The 20626-nt window shown below is 36.9% G+C and overlaps 1 protein-coding gene across 1 annotated transcript; it reads left to right on the top strand.

Moving 5' to 3' along the window:
* The first annotated feature begins 1679 nt into the window (after positions 1 to 1679).
* LOC147828021 (olfactory receptor 56A3-like) lies at positions 1680 to 2630 on the top strand. The gene has a single exon (XM_087211400.1). The coding sequence runs from the start codon at positions 1680 to 1682 to the stop codon at positions 2628 to 2630; it is 951 nt and encodes a 316-aa protein (XP_087067526.1).
* Positions 2631 to 20626: the final 17996 nt, after the last annotated feature.

Genomic DNA, 20626 nt, shown 5'->3' with positions numbered 1-20626 from the left:
ACGAGACAGGTGTTAAAGGTCCCAGACCTCAAGATATCAGTTTCCCTCATTTGTAAGGTGACAATGGAACTTATTTAACTGGATGAGGTGTGCTTACATGAGATAAATCCCTAAAACATTTGAGCATAGTTCCCAGCAAAATTAAGGGTTCCAAAAATAATTGTGTAATCTTATATTACACTGATGATGATCTTGATGAAGAAGACATAGCGCGGTTCTTAAACACTTGATGAAAAATAATTTCTTAACCCACAAAATAATACCTTAAGAGAGGCTTCTGTAGACAGATTTAGGTAAAATAAACTGTATGATTTAAAAGACCCCAGAAATATCGAACTTATACCTTCTGTCAAGCTTAATGTCAACACTGTTGAGCTGTCTTTCACAAATTAGGAGGAGTGCACCTGAGAATCCTTACCCTTAATGTACATGGAGGTGCTGCATCACTTCCTTTACAATTCTTTATGTCAGAGCCACTCAGCCCTCCCCTACCTTCTTATGATAATCTGTGCATAACTCTATCATTGCTCAATCATTTCTTTTTATTCCCCAGAGTGGTTATAGTTTATTTTCTTGAGGATAAGGATAGTTTTATCTTCAATTTTATGACCTTAATACCTATTAGAATGCAGGATAAGAGAGTAACTGAAAAAAAGAATAAAGGTAGCACTGAATTATCTTCTGTAAGGCAGAAAAATGTATATCTGAATTACTATAAGCAAGATGAGAAAACAACACAGAAAGGGGTTTGGAAGAACTGGAAAGATGGGCTCCCTTAGCCCCACACTATTGCAGTCAAGAGATACAAAATTTCAACTTGCTTAATGACCCATATTGCTTCCTCTCTTACATCGAAGTGGAATTTCTCATTCACCTTTTAAAAGTTATTTTTATTAGTACATAGTTGCAGTACATAATGGTTACATTCATTGTGAGGGGTTGCTACAAGTACATAACACATCTTAACTCTTTTCTTGTCCCCTACCCCTTTGATCCTTCCCTGCTCCTTTGAAATTTGTTTCTTCTAGAAGTTAGGAATCCTACAAATATGAAGATCTGTCTAAGAAATAGTGGGAAAAGTAATTATTTTGTAGGGTCTACTCTTACCCAATAAAAATGACATTTTAGACAAAATGGAGATTAAGTATATGGTAAATAAAAATCCCTACAGTACAGCTAACAAAACTGAAAGGTCAGAATAGGGATAACATGAGGATTTTGGACATTTATTTGAGTCTCTTCTTTGTGACAGGTTCTGCTAGTTATTTCGTTATACTCTAATAATTAAATGACAGATATGGTAGCCAAATAGTTATTAAAAAGAAAACAAAGAGGAAGTAACTTGTAAGTACAAATTTAGAGTCTCATCTGTCATACAAAAGTACCCTACTAAGTAGTTTTCTCCTTTTTTGGTTTCTGTAAAGCTAACACAATTTTACTCTAATGAATCAATGAATAAATCAAGTATATAGATAAATCATCTCATTACTCTATACTGTTTCAAGTGATCAAAGTATTTAAGTAGCATGGAACTCTCACTTGGCCTGGATAACAAGGAACAAGCTGTGCTTTGGTAAAGTGAGTTGTTCTAGCATTGTGCATCTTGAGTCAGTGGCTAATTTCTTATCCTAACTTTTCAGGTTGCTAAAAAGAAAGCTGTAGATAATAGATGGCAAAATATGACAGTACACCAAAATGACACCACCTCCACTGGGCTCTCAGACTTCCTCCTGAATTGTTTTGTCAGGGCCCCCAACTGGCAACTCTGGCTGTCCCTGCCCCTCAGCCTCCTCTTCCTCCTGGCCATGGGGGCCAATGCTGTTCTTCTGGTCACCATCCGGATGGAGGCCTCTCTGCATGAGCCCATGTACTACCTGCTCAGCCTCCTCTCCCTGCTGGACATCGTGCTCTGCCTCACCGTCATCCCCAAGGTCCTGGCCATCTTCTGGTTTGACAGCAAATCCATCAGCTTCTCTGCCTGCTTCCTTCAGATGTTCATCATGAACAGTTTCTTAGCCATGGAGTCCTGCACATTCATGGTCATGGCCTTTGATCGCTATATAGCCATCTGCCACCCGCTGAGATATCCATCCATCATCAATGACCAGTTTGTAATCAAGGCTGCCATTTTTATTTGGGCCAGGAATGTCTTTTTTCCTATGCCCATTCCTGTCCTCTCAGCGCAACTCCATTACTGTAGGGAAAATGTCATTGAGAACTGCATCTGTGCCAATATGTCTGTCTCCAGGCTCTCTTGTGATGACATCACTGTTAATCGCCTTTACCAGTTCGCTATAGGGTGGACTCTGCTAGGCTCTGACCTCATCCTCATCTTCCTCTCTTACACCCTCATCCTGAGAGCTGTGCTGAGACTCAAGGCAGAGGGTGCTGTGGCCAAAGCCCTAAGTACATGCAGCTCCCACTTTATCCTTATTCTCTTCTTTAGCACCATCCTCCTGGTCTTCGTCCTCACACATGTGGCCAAGAGGAAAATTTCCCCCGATGTGCCGGTCTTGCTCAACATCCTCCACCATGTCATCCCTGCAGCCCTGAATCCCATTGTTTATGGGGTGAGGACCCAGGAGATCAAGCAAGGGATACAGAGATTGCTGAAGAAAGGTTGGTCCTAAGGGCCACTGAATCTCTGCAGTCCTAACACAGCATTGCTTATTGTTCAATTAATTGGAAATTGGTCTGAGAAAAAATTTCAAGTAGAAAAGTAAGTGCTAACTCCGAAATACACTCCAGATTCTATCTTTGCTCTTCAAATTCCAACACCCTCTCAAAAAATATCTGGTATCTCTCTGACTGTTTTATTTTTTCCAAGATTTATTATTCTATTTTGTCTAAATATGATCACTCAAGAGAATGAATTCTGTATAGGAAAAATAACCTCAACTAATAATACTGGATTAACCATGTGTGCATATTTCAACTTTGAAAATATAACTTTGGAAATTAGTGGCTTTGATTATAACTTATTACTATAAATATTGCTATTGTTATTAACTCAATTATATAATGCAGTTATGAAAAGAACACATTTAGCCTTAGATAGTAGAAAGGGGCTAGTGTCTCTAAGTAATTTATCATATGCCAGTTCTAATAAACCAGAGATACTTGTAAGTACTAAGTCTACTTGTTCTAAGTACTTGTTCTAAATCTACTTGAAATTTTTTAAATGTAAGAGGAGACATTCTGGCTTGCTTTAAAAAATGTGCCCAATTTCTACATGAAAAATAATACCAGAGCATAGTAGCTCTACCCTGCTCAAAGAACGTGATAAGAATTGAGGTTCTCCTCTAGCCATTAATGTAAAAACTTAGGAAAATGAATAGGAAGAACAAGTTAATTGGAGAAAAAAAGGTTTACTCTTCTAAAAGGAATGAATAAATTCTTCTGAAGTGTGCATTCTCCCACTCATTTACACTGTGTCACAATGGGAAGGAGGCCAGGGGGTTACAGTGATGACGACTTCTTTACATGGAAATAATGAGGAGCAGCATATGAAATATTAGAAAGTGGAGTGAAAGGATTAAAATGCTAGAAGACTTTTAAAATTTATTTTATTAGTACATATTTGCAGTGCACAATGTTTACATTATTGTACCCTATCTCTTATTTCGCTCTTTACTTATATTTGGGTTTCCTATAAAAAAGAAACTATGTAATACTTAAGCTTGTGTCTAACTTATTTCACTTAACATTATGGTCTCAAGGTGCATCCATTTTCTTACAAATGACTCATCCACCCTTCTTTATGGCAGAGTAATGCTCCATTGTGTGTAAATAGCAGAAGCCCTGGGTTCGATTCCCGGTACTAAAAAAAGAAAAGTGGGAAAAAAAGACCAAAAAAAAAAAAAAGAAGTTCAGAACAATATAATTTACAAACTTAACCCAATTGACATAGAACATTGCACCCAATCATAACAGATTTAATCTTTTTATAAATATAAAATATTTACTTAAATCAACTAAATATTGAAATATAAAAAGTCTGGACAAATTTCAAGCTATTAAAATTATTTAGTCTATGTTCTGTGACTACGACATAATTAAGCTATGAAACAATATAAAATGGTTTAAAATAATCCAAAAAAGGGATAATATCAAGCCCTACTGTCTTGATAAATGAGCACCAGACTGGTGAGATCGAAAGGCTGTGTGTTTGGCTGTACTGAAGCAGACATTAATACATTCTTTGATTCTGAGCCCTTTAAGATACTCCTAGAGTGATCCATCTGCCTCTGGTTTAAGCCCTGAAGTGTCTCCATAATATTTATTCATGAGCATTCTAAATAAAATCTATTTAGATCATGGGATTCTTCCTCTAAACATTCTTCTGTGGTTCCTCTGGATTTATTTTTTATAAAAATCTCTCTACTAGATTTCCATTGTTTCCATTTAGTAATTTAGCCATACTTGTGTATAATTTATAGTATGCTTTATCCATTCCTTTCACATTGCACATATTCTTCCCTCAACCAAAAACAAAAAAAAAAGGTTCTCCTGTTTCACTTTCCTAAACCCTTTTGTCTTATTTTGTCTGAGTGTTACATGTTCCTGATATCACACTCCTAGACAAAATTAGATTCCCCTTACTCCTTGCTCCTCAGTATCCGTTAAATACTTTGAGCACAATATATTAAATCCCTTACCTCTTCCAACAGTCTTCTGATAGTTGCCAGCCTTCTAAGTCTGCTCCTCCTCTAATCTCGGGACCTTCTACAAATCTTTTCATAGAAACAGTACAGACCTAGAGGAAAAAGCTAAGTCGCAGTAAGGCAGAACCTGAATTCATGTCACCAGTGTCTTACCTCTTGCTTTGCTCATTCAATCAATGAGCTCTACAGATCTCTCCTCATAGAGTCATCTTTGTTGGAGCCAAAGATCTTAATGTAACTGACATCTTACTTGATAGTAATGAAGACTGTGAAGTCAAATGGCAAAGTCTCGTGAGTTTTCAAATCCTCATCATCTGTCACGGGGGGGGGTGCTGGTCAAAATACATTAAATTAAATTAAATTAAATTAAATTAAATTAAATTAAATTGACTGAAGGTGTAACACAGTGGTAGAGCACTTGCCTAACAAATGTAAGGTTCTGGGTTCAATCTTCAGCACCAAAAAAATGAACAGAAAGAAAGGAAGGAAGGAATGGAGGGAGGGGTGGAGGAGGGAGGGAGGGGGAATATATTTATATCTCTAAGTAAAAGTCGAATTCTAACCCTCTCGGTTCAATCTCTTTTCCAGATGCAGACCTGAGGTACCTATGTAAAGTTTTCTCCACACTGTCATATTTAGTTAATAGTCTGCAGGTAATATGTGATTTCCTATCTTCTCGTTACTGATGCTCAATGGCCAGGTCCACAAAATTGCCATAACAATAAATATCTCCTCCCCTGTAGATCAAAAGACACAAATATTTTTCAGTTTCTTGCTCGTGATATGCAACCCCTGGACTATTATAGCTCCACAAGCATACCTACCAACCTAAGCCTAAGCACATACCTGTACAGTTCCAAAGATAAGAGGACAGGTGTATTACATTTAAATACAAAACGAAAGTGAGATTAGAGGCTTAGAGAACTTTTCTAAGCCATCTTAGAATTCCATGCATTGGGAGTGGTTTTTTTTAAAGCTGTCTCATTTACTTATTATTTAGGCTATTTAGTCAGTATGCTTATGTTGAAAATGGAAGCAAATTTTTCAATTGCTTTTTAAAAAGTAAATAGTAATTAATGAATTTATTGTTATACTCAAAATTGTCTACATTTAAGGTGAGAATCTTTGCCAATAGAAAGGTGCTGCTCCAAATCATGAATGCTATTATGAAGAATTGCAATTTATTTTTTTCTTCTTCAAGATGTTGAAGCTTCCTTCTGTAGATACTTTGTGGGGAAATAGTAGCATCTGGATATGGTTTTGATTTAGTCTGAACTCTTGCCATTTTGGCATCAAACTTTAGCTGTAGTTTGATTATTTCATTTTGCTTTTCTTTTTCTTGAATTATTAACTTTGTGTTTAACTCTGAAATTTCCATCTCCTTTTTCTTTATTAGATCTTTGGTCTTCATCTAATTCAACTTTTTTCTGCATATCTTGATACAGTTTGCTCATTTCTATCTTATGTTCTTCCTCTTTGATTTTCATTTCATGTACAAGTTTGGCAATATTATTTTTATATTACTGTTTGTGAGATTTTAGCTTTTCCTTTGTCATATCAGCATTTCTTTATAGTTGTTCATTTTCACCTTTCAAATTCTTTCGATATTCAATTGTTTGTCGTAGCCCTTTTATCATATTAGGAAACAGCACATTCTTTTTTTATTTTTAAAATAACTTTATTATCAAACACACACACATACAAAAATTAAAACTATTCAAAGACAAACAATGCAAGGGGAAAAAAAACTACAATAATATTCAAATACAGTAGAACTCAACCAAAACAAAACTGAAAAACACTTAAACATTTTTCCATATAACTTTAAAAAGCATCTCAAGCACCAACAAGACACCAGAGGATGTGATTTGTTTCAGAAAGATCCCCAAAACCAACATTGAACAAATAGTGGTCTGGAAAAAAAACTCCAATTAGCTAGCATACTCCACATAAGCCAGACTTCTCCCTAATTTAAATTCCGATACAGTCATATGACACGCGATGGAAACACAATCCGAGAACTATGTTATTAGGCCATTTCATCTGTGTGTATCCATAATTACACTTTCAATTTCAGCACATTCTTTTTAAATTGAGGCTTCTTTGCCTGCATTACTGGTTTTTTTTTCAGCAGGAACATAGTGTCATTTTATTAACCATAAGCAGTTGCCTAGAAATTATCTGCAATATGTACACCTTTAAAAGACCCTTTTTATATAATGTCGCTATGCTGCTAGCCCTCCAACTCTTTCAGATTGGTGACAGTTAGTTTCTCTTCCTTCTCATCTTTCAATCTAGGAGGTGAAATACCAACCCCACAGGGAAGCTGCCACCAGCTTGGCTGGCTGGAGGGCTTCCTTGGTTTCTGTTGGCTAACATTTCAGTAGAAATCACATGGATGACCTCACATGCTTGGCCTTTCTGGAACGATGCACCTTGAATCGTTAAGCTCTCTTTAAAGTTCCGCCCTCTCTTCCCTTCTGCAACCACAAGGCAGTTAAAGTTTCTCATCTTTGGATCCAAAGTTACTTTGGCACCCACAATCAGATGTCACCCTGTGCCACAGTCTCCTGTCTGTGGTGAAAAGTTCCAAGCAGTTGCAGTAGTTGTTGTGATCTACTTGTGACTTGGAGAGAGAGCCCGGAAACCCAACATGAAGGTGGGTATTCTGAGGCTTTCAAGTTAAAAATACATTCACATTTGTTTATATGTGAGTGATTATTTTTAGTCTGAGGAAGTGGATTTGACAAGGATCTAGTGGCTCAATGGTGGCATGGCACAACTAGCAGGGTTTGCACCTGGACAAAACCAGTAGCTTGGGTCTTCTGGTTCTGAATAATTGTCCCCATACTCTGACCAGTCTCAATTCTGGAGCAGGAGAAGAAACTGACCCAAGGTCTGTTTCAGCATCTAGTGTCTCTGCCCCTCTCCAGGCTGGCTGGCCACTACCAGGCATGCAGGCTTTCAGAAGTGCTTTCTTTCTGTTATGGGACAAGGCTCTGGCTTCAGAAGTCTCTGCCTGCAGTGCTGTGCTGGGTGCTTAGTTTGCTAAACACGTTCAGTCCAAGTCACATGTTTGGGCCATATGAGCAGGTTGGCCAGACTTGTATAATCCAGATGGTTCCACTTCATTGTGGACTCTAGATTGAAGAATGGTCAGGAAGTTTAAGAAAGGTACTGGTTCTACTGTTAATAAACAGGTACTGTTTTCCAACTGAATTTCTAGTATGTTATTCTTTATACTGGTTTCTATCATTTTTTTTCTGTTGTTCTCAGTTCCTAAATGTCTTTCCTCTGGACAGTTTGTTTTAAATAGAAAAGTATGTCATATATTTAGGGCTATATTCTATTATAACATATACTCCCTCCACTTTCCATTATACTATATAATCATTCCACATATCATACAATTCTTCAACTCTAATGCATTTCACATTTTATCAATCTACCCTGTAATCATTTGATAAGCATCTTTTATGTATTGTTATTCTATCTGACACAGTACAAAATGCAAAAATGAATGAAATGGAGAATGCACAAGATAATGGAACAGGAAACTATTGGATGGAAGTGTAACATAGCTCTTTAGAGCTATGGGTCGCATGGGAAACTAAGTGTAACCCTTTCAAAATTATTTACAACAGCATTGAATATTTTTTTGCTTGCATTCTTTTATTGGTACATTTTAGGTATACAATACATTTACATTTATCATTGGGTGCTTGTACCTGTACATGATGTATCTTGGTTCTTATTTTTTTCCCCATTACTTGTGTGCCCTTCATCCCCTCCACACTTCCCTATTTACACAGACTTTGTTTCCATTTTTTTCTTTTCTCATAATATTTCTTTTTCTTTTTTTCCTTTCCCCTTCCCCTCTCACTTCCCCCACTGCTTTGGATCTTTTCTATTTCAAATTATCAATTATTTGTTTTAATTACTTTAATGCTTATTTAAACTTTCAGTTTCTCACACTAGAGAAACTATTCTGTATTTACACATTTGTATCCTATTCATTCCACTTAAGAGTATGGCCTCAATATGCATCCATTTAGCTATAAATGTCTCTAGTTTCTCATTCTTTACAGCTGAGTAATACTCCATTTCATAAAAATAAATCACACCTTCTTTATCCAGTTTCCAGTTGATGGGCACTTGGGCTGTTTCCAAGCTTTAGCTATTACAAATGGTGATGCTATAAACATGGGTACATATATATTGCTATGATATGATTCTTTTAATACTTTTGGGAAGACACCCAGTAGGGCAATAGCTGGGTCAAATGGGACCTCTAGTCCTCATTTTGAGGTATCTCCATACTGATTTACACAGTGATTGCATCAATCTGCACTCCCACCAACAATGGAGAAGGGTTCCGTTCTCCCCACACCCCTGCCAGCATTTGTTATTGGTTGATTTCTTGATAGCAGCCATTCTTTCTGGAGTGAGATGGAATCTCAGCATTGTTTTCATCTGCATCTCTTGAATGACAAGTGATGTTGAAGATTTTTCATGTGTATATTTGCTGCTTTTATTTCTTTGTCTTAAAAATGTCTGCTCAATTCAGATGCCCATTTTTCAATTGTGTCTTTGAATCTGCGGGGGTATGATTTTTTTAAGTTCTTTATATATTCTAATTAGTAGTCCTCTGTCTGAGGAATAGCTGACAAAAGATTTTTCCCACATTGTAGGTTGTCTCTTGGCTCTGTTGGTGGTTTCTCTTACAGTGCAGAAGCTTTTTAGTAAGATGAGATCCCAGTTGTTGATTCTTTATGCTAGTTCCCATACTACTGAGAGTTTGTTCATAAACTCTTTTCCTATGCCAATGTCTTTGAGAGATCTACCTAATTTGTCTTCAAGCAAGTTTAGTGTTTTTGTTTTAATATTTACATCTTTAATCCACTTTGATCTTAGTTCAGTGCATGGTGATAGATATGGGTCTACTTTTAATCTTTGGCAGGTTGAAATACAGTTTTTCCAACACCATTTATTAAATAGGCTATCTTTCCTCCAATGAGGGTGGTTGGAGGTTTGTCAAAGATGAGGTGGCTGAGTATGTCTGGAGTTGCTTCTGCATCTTCTAATCTATTCCACTGATCTTCAGGACTGTTTCTTTGCTGGTACCATGCTGTTTTTATCACAGTAGCTTTGTAGTATAGTTTCAAGTTGGGGATTGTGATACCCTCAGCCATGTCTCTGTTGCCTAGAATAGCTTTTGCTATTCTAGGTCTCTTCTGGTTCCAAATGAATTTTTGGACTGTTTTTTCTAGTTCTGTGAAGTATATTGTTGGAATTTCAATCGGTATTGCATTAAATCTATATAGCAGTTTTGGAAATATGGCCATTTTCATTATATTGCTTCTTCCTACCCAGGAGCAAAGGATGTCTTTCCATTTTCTTATATCCTCTTTGATCTCTTTTTTCAGAGCACTGTAGTTTTCAGTGTAGAGGTCTTCTGCTTCCTTTGTTAGATTGATTTTTAGATATTTCATTTTTTTGGATACTATTGTAAAAGGAATTGTTTCCCTAATTTCTCTCTCAGTGAGTCTGTTATTTGTGTATAAGAAGGCTATTGTTTTTTGAGTGTTGCTCTTATATCTAGCTACTCTACTGAGTATGTCAATTAAGTCTAGAAGTATGCTGGAGGTGTTTTTGGGTCTTCTATGTAAAGTATCATCTTGTCAGCAAATAATGACAGTTTATCTTCTTCCTTTCCCATCTTTATTCCTTTTATTTCTTTCTCTTTTCTAATTGCTGTGGCTAATGTTTCCAAAACTATATTGAACAGGAGTGGTGATAGTGGGCATCCTTGTCTTGTTCCTGATTTTAGAGTGAAAGTTGTCGGGTTTTGACCATTTAGTATGATGTTGGCTGTTGGTTTTTCATAGCCTTAATCAGGTTGAGATGAAGACATTCTAATCCAATTTTCTGTAGGGTTTTATCATGAATGGGTGTTGGATTTTTGTGTAATGCTTTTTCTGCATTTATTGAGATGATCATATGGTTTTTGTCCTTGGCGCTGTTAATATAGTATATTATATTTAATGATTTACATATGTTGAACCATCCTTGCATCCCTGGGATAAATCTAACTTGGTCAGGGTATATGATCTTCTTGATGACCCTCTATATTACATTTGCCAGTATCTTATTGAGGATATTTGCATCTATGTTCATTAGAGAGATTGGTCTGTAGTTCTTTTTGATATGGGGTCTGTCCCTGGTTTTGGAATCAAAATAACATTTTCTTCCAGGAATAAATTTGGAAATATTGCTTCCTTTTCAGTTTCATTGATGAGTTTAAAGAGTAATGGCAATAGTTCTTCTTTAAATGTCTTGTAGAATTCAGCAGTGAAGCTATGAGGACCTGGGCTTTTCTTTGTTGCTAATTTTTTTATTACATTTTCAATTTCACTCATTGTAATTGGGGTGTTAAGAATTTCTATATCTTCTTCATTTAACTTTGGCAATTCATATGTATCTAGGAATCTGTCCATTTCTTCTGTGTTTTCCATTTTATTAGAGTACAGGTCCTCAAAGTAGGTATTGATAATCCTCTGGATTTCTGTTGGATCTGTTGTGACTTCACCTTTTGTTCTTAATTGCATGGATTTGAGACATTTCTTTCCTTTTTTTGATAAGGTTGGCTAAATGTTTGTCAAATTTATTTATTCTTTCAAAAAACCAACTCTTTGATTCATTTATTTTTTGTATCATTCTCTTAGTCTCCATTACATTAATTTCTGCTCTGATCCTTATAATTTCCTCCTTGTACAAGCTTTGGGTTTGTTATGCTCTTCTTTTTCTAGGAGCTTGGGGTTCTGCATTAGGTTGTTTACTTGAGTTCTGTCTGTTTTCCTAATATGGGCATTCACTGCTATGAATTTCCCTGATAGAACTGCTTTCATTTTGTCCCATAGATTCCTGTATTTTGTATTAGCATTATCATTTACTTGTAGAAACTGTCTAATTTCTTCTTTAATTTTCTCTGTGACCCATTGGTTGTTCAGGAGGGTGTTATTCAATTTCCATGTGTCTTCGGGGGTTTTGTGGTTTCTTATGTTACTGATTTCCAACTTTATTGCACTATGGTCTGATAATATGCAGGGGATAACTTCAATTCTTTTACATTTACTTAGACATGTCCTATGAGCTAGCATGTGGTCTGTTTTGGAGAATGACCCATGTGCAGCCAAAAAGAATGTGTATTCTGATTTTTGGGGATGGAACATTCTGTAAGCATCTATTAAGGCCATTTGTTCAATAGTTTGGTTCAGTTCTAGAATTTCATTGTTAATTTTTTGTCTAGATGATCTGTCTATTTGTGATAGTGGGGTATTGAGGTCCCCCACTACAATTGTATTAGTGCTTATTTTGTTTTTCATACCCATTAATATTTGTTTTGTATAATTGAGGGCATTCATATTTGGGGCATATATATTTATGACTGTCATCTCTTTCTCTTGGATTGTTCCCTTCACAAGGATGTAGTGACCATCTTTCTCTCTCTTAATCAGGTTTGGTTTAAAATCTACTTTGTCTGCAAATAGTATTGCTACCCCTGCTTTTTTCTGAGTTCCTGCCATGTGGAGAACTATTTTCCATCCTTTTACTTTCAGTCTATGAATTTCCTTTTGAATTAGGTGTGCTTCTTGTATACAGCATATTGTTGGATTTTGCTTCTTAATCCATTCTGCCAGTCTATTTCTTTTGATTGATGAATTGATGCTGTTAACATTAATAGTTATAATTGAGAGATATTGACTCATTCTTGCCATGATGTTTTATTGTTGTTAGCTCTTTTCTTATTTCCCCCCCTTTCCCTTTATTGCCTTACCTTGTGTGGTGTCTTCTCTCTGTTGGCCCTCATGGAGTTGTGACCTTCATTGTCTTTTTCTAAGATATTGCATAAAATTGTTTGGAGTGCTGGTTTGGTCTTCTTGAAATTTCTCATGTGTTCTTTGTTGTGAAAGTATCTGATTTCTCCATCAATTTTGAAAGATAATTTTGCTGGATACAACAGTCTAGGTTGGAAGTTATTTTCTTTTAGGGCATGAAATACTTCACTCCAGGCTCTCCTTGACTTGAGGGTTTATGTTGAGAAGTCTGCTGTGATTCTGATGGGCTTTCCTTTGTAGGTGATTTCTTTCTTTTCTCTAAGTGCTTCTAGGATTTTGTTCTTCTGTTAGGTTTCTGGGATCTTGACTATTATATGTCTAGGTGTAGATTTTTTTTTATCATCACTCATTGGAGTTCTATATCCCTCACTTATATTTACGCCCAATTCTCTACCTCTGTCTGGGAAGTTTTCCACTATTACTTTTGTGAACAGTTTTTTTTATGTCAGTTGTACTTTCTCTTGCTTTTTTTGTGGACTCCTATCAGACTTATGTTATTCTTCTTTGCCTCATCTAGCAGCTGCTGGATTGATTTCTCATGGTCCCTTACTATTTTGAAGAAATCTCTATTTTCATGCTCCCTAACTGCAATCCTGTCTTCTATATCTGATATTGTATCTTCACATTCATGCAATCTGCTGTGAATGCTTTCAATGGAGTTTTTAATCTCCTGGATACCTGTTTGAATCTGTTTCATGGATTCCATTTATTTCCTATGTTGAGTGTTCATGGTTTCCATTTCTTTCTTATGCTGGACATTCATGACTTCCAGCATGGCTCTGAGCTCACCTATTTTTTTTATCTGTTTCTGTTCTAAAGCCTCTAATCATGTCTTTCACTCTGCTTACAATCTCTATAGTTATCTGGGAAATTATTTCTGTTTTCAATTTTTCTAGAGCCTCATTCATTGTTTTGTTACTTCCTGTGCTATCAGTTCAGGGTGTGCAGGTGGTTGATTATCAGACTTTTCCACCTTGTTTCCCCCACAATTTGCCTTTGGTGAGGTGGAAGTCTGAGTCTGTGCCTTGCTTAAATGTCTTCTCATTTTTGTTTTTGGTACTGTCCTTGGTTTAATTTCTGGGTTGATACTTCAAAATTACTTATTGTAAGTATCATTGTTGTTTGTATTTAGAACCTTTATGGAATGATTACTTCTCAGAGGTGTCTTCCAGATATGACTGGTCTTTAGGTTTTGAGTCTCTAATGACTCTGATGCTATCTTACTTTCATTTTACCAGGAAGGAAAACTGATTAGATCAATCACAACACCTTATCCCAAGTGATACAATCAGCAAGACCATAGAATCAAGTACATCTTAGAAAAGGACAATTTGTGGTAATTATTAATCTATCACCTTTGACTGTGTGAATTAAATCAAAATGGAGGAACAACCCAACATACATTTATAGTGAATAAACTCTTCAAAATAACAACTTTACCCTTCAGAATGGGGAGTTGGAGTTGGGGAGGGAGGAATAGATAGGTAGAAGGACAGGGGAAGGTTAGCAGTGAGGCCAGAGGACACTGGTGAGAGAAGGAAAAAGAGAAGAAAAGAAAAATAAAGAAGAAATCTGCATTAGGGCCAGAACAAGAACAAAAAAGGAGATGAAGATCAATGTGGAACAGCAAGAGAATGAGTGAGAGAGAGAGAAAAGAGGAAATAAAGAAAAAAGAAGAGAAAAATAAAAATTTTAAGAGTAGAAAAAGAGAAAAAATAAAAATTAAAAATAAGAGCAAAAAACAATAATAAACTTGAAAATAACAAATAAAAAATAAAAATTAAGGGCCTCCTTCAGGGTATTTCTCTGCTGTCACACTAGACAATGTGGGCAGAAGTGTGCAGTTATTAGTCAATGGGTCTTAGCAAGCTAATAGCAGATCTGTGAGATTTAGGCAGATTTCTGGCTGCAAGCCCCAAGTTGAGCTCCCTGTTATCCTGCAGAGTTGAACTCTGCAAGGCTCTACTGCAGGTTCCAGCTGCCTTTCCCCTGAAGATAGTCCAGGTTTTGATGGGAGGTGATGATCCCTCCAACTTACCAATTATGGTGGTCTGGTGTGCCTTTATTGCAGAGATTCTCTTCACTTTTCCAGTGGGCTTCAGTTTTCATCAAGAAGCCTGAGAGAGGCCCTCTATGTGTTGTTCACTTCTTCTCTATCTTCTGGAAATCATGACAATGGCCTTTATGCCCCCCTGTGCCTTTGTAGTGTGGAACCAAGTAGTGGCACAGCCAGGGGGCCAGAAATGGGAGGGAAGCCAAGCTGCAGGAGCTCATCTGGCTAAGCTGGTCACTGTGGGCATGGTGAGGGTTCCTCACCATCTGGCTGGTCACCGGTGGGTGTGACGTGGGCTGGACAGAGAAAGGCTCCAGAAGGTCAGAGACTTCTCTACCCACCTGGTTAAGCTGGTCACTGTGACACCAACATTGAATTTTAAGTCACCAAAAAGTGATTCCAGTAAGGAAAACTTACAGACAAATGAGATGAACATTTAAAAAACCCTAAACAGAAAATCTTTTTCTCTTTCAAGTACTAGAAGGTGGTTGCTTATTATTAGTGGAATACAGAAAATTTTGGATGCCTCTTTACCAAAGATTGTTTAGGGGAAATTCCAAGTTAACTTTCAATGTGCTGGCTATAAAAATTTCAATATACATGAAATTCTAGATATCCAAAATCAAACAAGCAATGGCCAATGTGGTCAATATATCAAGAATTTTTTTGTGTTTCAACATAAACTGCAAAAACTTAACATTTCTGGAGAAGCAGAACTGCACCCAGCACAGAGGAGGTGAACCTTCTAGGCCAGCATACCACCACCCCAAGTGTCAAGGAGCAGACCTGTCCCCAGCACAGAGGAGTTGAGCACTGCAGGTGCCAGCAGCATTGAAATGAGAACACACATAAAAAGTCTCAAAACCAGACTTACAGATCACCTAATGCAACCCCAAAGGGAAAGGAGATGGAAGAATCTGATACTCAAACACCTGGACCCCCTGAACTGGCAATGAAAGCGGATCTGGAAAAAATGAAATAAGAAATAATTTCTCAGATAACAGCACAGATTGTGTCCATATTGAAAGACATGATTAATAAATCTAGAGAGGACACAGATTAAAAAATGGAAGAGCTGAGGAACATGATGGAATCCCAACATAGGAAACAAATGGAAACCATAAAAAAGATGCAAACAGATTTCCAGAAGATTAAAAACTGCATTGAAAGTTTATACAGCAGAATGAGCCAATGCGAGGACAGAAATTCAGATATACAAGATAAGACTGCTATTAGTGACTAGGAAAAAAAAATTTATAAAAATAGTAAGGGACCATGAGAAATCAATTCAGCAGCTGCTAGATGATGTGAAGAAGAATAACTTAAGAGATCAGAGTCAATAAAGAAACAGGAGAGAGTGCAGATGACATAAAAAAATCTCTTCACAAAATCTTTCTAAATAGGGAGAATTGGAGGGGTTGAAGGGAGGGCTAGGAAAGGGTGAAAAATAAGAACCAAGAGAGAATATGTAAAGGTGCAAATTTCCAATGATGAATGTCATTATATTGTATACCTAAAATGTATCAATGATTAGAATGAATAATCGATAATGTAAAATAGGAAGAAAAGGTCCAAAGGGGTAGGGGTAGTGGGAGGGGCAGGGGAAAGGAAAGAAGGGAAAGAAAAAATGATGAGAAATGGAAAAAATAGAAATAAAGTCTTTGTAAATAGGGAAGGGTGGAGGGTGTGAAGGGAGGGCCAGGAATGGGGAAAAAATAAGAGCCAAGATGCATTAGTTAAAGGTACAATTCCCAATGAGAAATGTAATTGTGTTGTATACCTACAATGTACCAATAAAAGAATTTAATACAAAAAAAAATCTCTTCACAGAAGAGATGGCAGAAAACTTCCCAAGCAGGAGAAAAGAACTTGACATACAGATAAGTGAGAAATATAGGACTCCAAATAGCCTTGAACAAAAAAAACTACACATAGGCATATAATAGTTAAGATTCCAGAAACACAACAGAAGAACAAACTTCTACAAGCAGTTAGAGAAAAGAAACAAATCACACACAAAGGAAAACCCATCAGAATCACAGCAGACTTCTCACTGCAAATCATCAATGCAAGAAGAACTTGGAGTGAGATATTTCAAGCCCTAAAGGAAAACAACCTCCAACCCAGATTGAGGCACTGTGCAAAACTATCTTTCAAAATTGATGAAGAAATAAGATACTTTCATGACAAAGAGCACTTTAGGAACTTCATGAATACCAAACTAGCATTCCAAAAAATATTATACAATATCCTAGGAAAAGACAAAGAGGATCACAATGCCAGGAAGCCCAGCAGGCTTCCTGAATCCATCAGGCACAACCAGAAATTAAATGTAAAGGGGGAGAAACCAACTAAAAGAAAAAGTCATAACAAGGATAAGTCAATACGTATCAGGTATAAGCATCAATGTTAATGTTTTCACTTCATCAATCAAAAGAAATAGAGTAGCAGAATGGGTCAAGAACCAACATCTAACAACACGTTGCACAGAAGAAACACACTTAATTCAAAAAGAAACTCATAGACTGAAAGTCAAAAGATGGCAAACAATGCTCCATGCATAGGAACCTGAAAAAAAGCAGGAGTAGCTATCCTCTTTGCAGATCAAGTGGATTTCAAACCAACACTGATTAAGAGATACAAGGCGGGACACTACATCTTTGTAAAGAGAACAATCCAACAGGAAGAGATGACAATCACAACATATATGCACCAAACACTAGTGTGCCCAACTATATAAAACAAATACTAATGGACATAAAAAATCAAATAAGCAATAATACAATAGTAGTTGGAGACCTCAATACCCCACTGTCACAAAGAGGTAGATAAACTAGACAAAAAATAAACAATGAAATATTAGAACTCAATCAAACTCTAGAACAACAGAACTTAACAGGTGTTTACAAAGTTTTCCAACCCACAAAATCAGAACAAACATTCTTTTCACCGCACATGGGTCATTCTCCAAAACAGACCACATTCTCGCTCATAGCACATGTTTAAGTAAGTGCAAAGGAATTGAAGTTATCCCTTGTATATTATCCCTTGTATATTATCAATTACCCCTGTATATTATCCCCTGTATATTCATAGTGCAATGAAATTGGAGATCAATAGTAAAAGAAACCACAAGAATTTCATGAACACATGGATATTGAACAACACACTTCTGAATTACCAATGGGTCACTGAAAAAATTTAAAAAGAAATCAGACAATTGCTACAATTAAATGACAATGACAATACAACGTATCAGAATCTATGGGACACAATGAAAGCAGTCTTACAAGAGAAATTCATAGCACTGAATACTCATATTAGGAAAACATAGCAAGCTCAATTAAACAACCTGATGGTGAATCTCAAACTTCTAGAAAAAGAAGAGTAGGACAAAGCCAAAACTCATACAAGGGAGGAAATTATAAAGATTAGAGCACAAATCAGTGCACTGGAGACTAAGAGAATGATACAAAAAATGAATGAAGAGGCTGCATGGAGCAGGGCTCTAGTCGGCCAGGGACCTCTGTCTTTGACCTCGCTTCACACAGCCCAAAGGTAGGGCCTTCTGGGCTGCCATCCCTCCTGCCACTTCCAGCCCAGAGGAAGGGGCTTCTGAGCCACCATCCCACCACTCCCAGCTCAGAGGAAGGGAATTTCAGGCTGCCATCCATTCCTCCTCTCCTGGACCAGAGGAAGGGGCTTTCTGGCCACCATCTGTCCCACCACTCCCAGCCCAGAGCTAGGGGCTTCTGAGCTGCCGTCCCATTGCTCCAAGTTCAGAGGTGATGAGCCACTTGGGAAACAACAGCACCCAACCCCCAGGATCAAAATGAGAAGAAATGTAAACAAGTCTCAAAATCAGACTTCCAGATCACCTAGAGTAACCACAAAGGGAAATGAGATGAAACACTCTGATATTCAACCACCTGGACTACCTGAACTAGCAACAAAAGAGGATCTGGAAAACATGAAATCAGAAATAATTTCTCAGATAACAGCAGAGCTTGAGCTTGTGGTGTAAGACATGATTAATAAATCCAGAGAGCACCTGAGGAACATGATGGAATCTCAACATAGGAAACAAATGGAATCCATAAAACAGATGCAAATAGATTTCCAGGAGATCAAAACCTCCACTGAAAGTCTACACAGCAGAATGAGCCAATGTGAGGACAGAAATTCAGATATAGAAAATAAGATTGCAATTAGTGACCAGGAAAAGGAAAATTCCTTCAAAATTATGGGGGACCATGGGAAATTAATTCAGCATCTGCTAGATGATGCAAAGAAGAATAAGATAAGACTGATTAGAGTCAAAGAAGAAACTGGAGAGGGTACAGATGACATAAAAAAACTGTTCAGAGAAGTAATGGTAGAAAACTTCCCAAGCAGGAGAAAAGAACTTCACATACAGATAAGTGAGGCATATAGGACTCCAAATAGTATGGATCAAAAAAAAAAATCTACACATAGGAATATAATTGTTAAGATTCCAGAAACACAACAGAAGAACAAAGTTCTACAAGCAGTTAGAGAAAAGAAACAAATCACATACAAAGGAAAGCCCATCAGAATCACGGCAGACTTCTCAACACAAACCATCAAGGCAAGAAGAGATTGGAGTGATGTATTCCAAGCCCTAAAGGAAAACAGCCTCCAAACCAGTTGATGCACCCTGCAAAACTATCTGTCAAAATGGATGGAGAAATAAGATACTTTCATGACAAAGAGCACCTTAGGAACTTCGCGAATACCAAACCAGCACTCCAAAGAATTTTACACACTATCCTAGGAACAGACATTGAGGATCACAACCCCAGGAAGCAAAGCAGAATGAACCCATCTGGCAAGACAAGAAATTCAATGTAAAGGGGGAGAACCCAACAAAAACAAAAAGTCATAGCAATGACAAGTCAATACGTTTCAGTTATAACCATCAATGTTAATGGTCTCAATTCACCAATCAAAAGAAATAGACTGGCAGAATGGGTCAAGAAGCAAAATCCAACAATATAATGGATATAAGAAACACACTTAATTCAGAAGGAAACTCATAGACTGAAAGTTAAAAGGTGGAAAACAATACTCTATGCAACAGGAGCCTGAAAAAAAGCAAGAGTAGCTATTCTCTTGGCAGATCAAGTAGATTTCAAACCAACACTGATTAATACATGAAGAAAGACACTACATCCTTGTAAAGGGAAGAATCCAAGAGGAAGAGATGACAATCATAAATATCTATGCACCAAACACTAGTGCACCCAACTATATAAAACAAATACTAACGGACATGAAAAGTCTTATATGCTCTAATATAATTGTAGTGGGGGACCTCAACACACCACAGTACCAAATAGATAGATCAACTAGACAAAAAATAAGTAACGAAATACTAGAACTCAATCAAACTCTCGAACAAATGAACTTAACAGATGTTTACAGAGTCTTCCACCCCACAAAATCAGAATACACATTCTTCTCAGCTGCACATGGGTCATTCTCCAAAATAGACCACATACTCACACATAGAACATGTTTAAGTAAGTGCAAAGGAATTGAAGTTATCCCCTGTATATTATCAGACCATAGTGCGATGAAATTGGAGATCCATAGCAAAAGAAACAAAAAATTTCATAAGCACGTGGAAATTGAACAACACACTTCTGAATAACCAATGGGTCACAGAGGAAATTAAAGAAGAAATCAGACAGTTCCTTCAATTAAATGACAATGACAATACAACATATCAGAATCTATGGGATACAATGAAAGCAGTCTTACAAGGGAAATTCATAGCAGTGAATATGCATATTAGGAAAACAGAACGAGCCCAATTAAACAACCTGATGCTGAACCTCAAGCTTCTAGAAATGGAAGAGCAGGACAACTACAGAGCTCATACAAGGGAGGAAATTATAAAGATCAGAGGAAAAAATCAATGCAATGGAGACTAAGAGAATGATACAAAAAAATCAATGAAGCCAAGAGCTGGTGCTTCGAAAGAATCA

Source organism: Heterocephalus glaber, unplaced genomic scaffold, assembly GCF_053883595.1.
Source record: "Heterocephalus glaber isolate CG9 unplaced genomic scaffold, H.glaber_assembly_v1.0 deba00001428, whole genome shotgun sequence".
In the NCBI taxonomy this organism is placed as follows: domain Eukaryota; kingdom Metazoa; phylum Chordata; class Mammalia; order Rodentia; family Bathyergidae; genus Heterocephalus; species Heterocephalus glaber.
Note: the sequence above shows the minus strand (reverse complement) of the source record. Positions and strands in the feature narration are given on the sequence as shown.